Source organism: Chrysochloris asiatica, unplaced genomic scaffold (assembly GCF_000296735.1).
Source record: "Chrysochloris asiatica unplaced genomic scaffold, ChrAsi1.0 scaffold00216, whole genome shotgun sequence".
NCBI classification, from domain to species: Eukaryota; Metazoa; Chordata; class Mammalia; order Afrosoricida; family Chrysochloridae; genus Chrysochloris; species Chrysochloris asiatica.
Genome location: NW_006408734.1, coordinates 2,027,192 through 2,029,866, shown reverse-complemented (window position 1 = coordinate 2,029,866; position 2,675 = coordinate 2,027,192). Strand labels below are relative to the sequence as shown.

The 2,675-nt window shown below is 47.7% G+C and overlaps 1 protein-coding gene across 1 annotated transcript in view; it reads right to left on the bottom strand.

The window, feature by feature from the left end:
- Positions 1-2,675, bottom strand: part of LOC102811447 (sperm-tail PG-rich repeat-containing protein 2-like) — a 471,006-nt gene that overhangs the window by 127,450 nt on the left and 340,881 nt on the right. The window contains 1 exon segment of the mRNA XM_006872962.1: positions 543-826. Coding sequence (XP_006873024.1) covers positions 543-826 — 284 coding nt within the window.

Below are 2,675 nucleotides of genomic sequence, written 5' to 3'. Positions count from 1 at the left end.
AACTCCACAGCACTTAACAACAACAACATTTATTACTCATTTTTATAATATTTATTACATATCTATAATCTTCTGTAACTTAACAACAGAAAAACAAAAAACTCAATCAAGAAAACATGGACTTTGAACACATATTTCCCAAAGAGTATGTTCAAATGGCCAACAAGCACAAGAAACATTGGTCAATATCATTAGACATTATCAAGTGTTGTTGAGTTGGTTCTGAGTCATAATGATCCTGTGTGGCATAAGAAAACACAACCTAGTCCTCCACCACAATTGTTGACAGGTTTGAGCCCAATTTTGTGGCCACTGTCAATCCTTCTTCGAGAGTTTTCCTCTTTTTCACTGGCCCTCTGCTTTACTAAGCATGATGTCCTTTCCAGGAACTGGCCCTCATGATGACATGAGGCAAAGTCTCACCATCCTTGCTTCTAAGGAACATTCTCGCTGTACTTCTTCAGAGCTTTGTTCATTCATACGGTGTATTTCTTTAGTCTTCCTTATTCCAGCTTTCACACGCATAACAAGATTAAAAATACAATGGCTTGGGTATGGATCTGGTCCGCAGGGGGCCGCTGCCTTATGTGGAGTGCTGCTGGGCACTAGTACCAGAGCCAGAAGGATAGTGGCAGTCACCACGAGGGAGCCAGACAGCCGTCGCCCGACGGGTGCCCTGTCCAGCTCCAACGCTGAGGACGACTTTCTAGAGCCCGCCAACCCGATGGCCACGCAGGCCAGCCACGTGCTACCGCTACTGCCCCAGTTTCCTGAGGTTGTCCCCCTCAGCATTGGAGAGGCCAATTTTACCACGTGCCTGTTCACCCTGCGGCCATATGAAGACACCATGCATCTTGGCAGCCATATTCAGGGGGCGGCATTACATCCCTACCGATGCCGAGGGCCAGTACTTCGTCAACTGAGATGGTGCCCACTTTGGAGTGAGTCAGAAAACTAAAGTTGGTCCCTTGACCTTGAACCAGATGACCAGAAAGGGAAAAGGCCCTTCCACCCCTACATTTCTGTGCTGGACACCAGAAACCAGTAGTTGCACTTTATAGATGGCTGAAGACCCCACTTTCTGCTCACAAGACAGAGGATACTGTACAACATAGTCTTTATGGGCTAAGTTATGCCAGTTGACCTTGGTGTCTCTTGAGTAATAGGAAACCAGTCTCAGATGGTGCACAAGGCCCGGGACAGGGTTTGGTTCTAGCCTGATGCACCTGTGTCCAGGTGGCATTTCAGGGATCAGTGAGCCGGGCACAGGCTTGGCGGAAGATACCACAGCATTCCTGCTAGGGCTACTGATGAGTCACCATCAGACCCAGATGAAAGAGAGGAGGGGCTCAGGCCACTTGGAGGAATAATTCTCTGCAAGGACAGTTTGTGCAGGGCCAGCTGCCTGGACCTCCCCCAGGATAGGTTACCCATGCTATCAGTACACTATCATCTGGACCATTTGTGTTCAAGTCAGGAACAGGGCAGGTGTGGCCTGCAGCCAGCCTCAACTGCACTGAAGTCTGGCAACTGAGGCTCCTTGAGCAAGGGTGTCCTTGGCCTTGGAGCTCAGTTCCTGACTGGAGTGGAGAGGACAGCACGTGCTAGTGGTTACTGGCTGGGTGGAGGCTCAGTGGGTGGTGTCAGTGGGGTGGGGTGGAGGGGCAGCAGCATCTTACAGTCACTCACATATCCCTACAGGACAGCTCTGCCCACACCCACCAGCAAGGAACCTGAGTTCTCTCAGCATTGCTGAGCCAAAAAAGAATGGGCTGAACTTTACTTATTGTTCTAAAATGCAACATGTGGTTTTATTCAGCCCCAGAATTGGAATCTGTGGGTGGCACAAATGACTAAGCTCTTGACTGCTAAACAAAAGGTTGACAGTCCAAACCCCCCTCAGGAGAAACACCTGGCGATTTGCACCCAAAGGAGCACATCCTTAAAAACCCTTTGGAACCCAATTTCTGATTAGGTTATTTATCTTTTTTGTTGCACGAAGATCATCTAGTTCAAAGAGCTGAACTGTCCATCAGTCATGGAAGCAAGATTAGAACTAATAACGATTTTTGTGGAACGAATCATAATTGTTGTTGTTGTTAAGTGCTGTTGAGTTGGTTCCAACCCATAGCAACCCTGTATAGGGTTTCTGAGGAGTGGCTGGTGAGCTTGAACCACCTGGCATGAGGTTCAAACCAACTTTGTAGTCCAGTGCATTAGCCCACAGCACCACACCAGGACTCCTAACCTGATTTACCGATACAAAACAGTTTGTAAAATCCAATCAGAACAGGGACTTCCCAGGGTATCTACTGGGACAGTTCAGTTCAAGGCAGAGAAGGTCAGCTCAGGTTATGGTGACTCTACTGCCATTTGAGATTCCACAGTGTTCATATGGACAGATTCTCTTGAAAGACACAAGCCAATCACATGGAGAAGTTTTAAGAAAACTGAAAACTACGTTCGTGAAAAAAAGGCCAAGCTGCGGTGCCTGGCCCTTAAACGTGCCATGTGCCTTTGCTCTCAGGTCAAGAATCACTGCGCAAATAGGAATTGTTACCTTTTTTTGCCCTGCCCACCATGTAAATCAAATGTCTAGGGATATTAGTCTCGCTTGTTGGAGGAGAATACTGAGGGTGCCATGGACTGCCAAAAGAACCAATGGATCTGTTTTG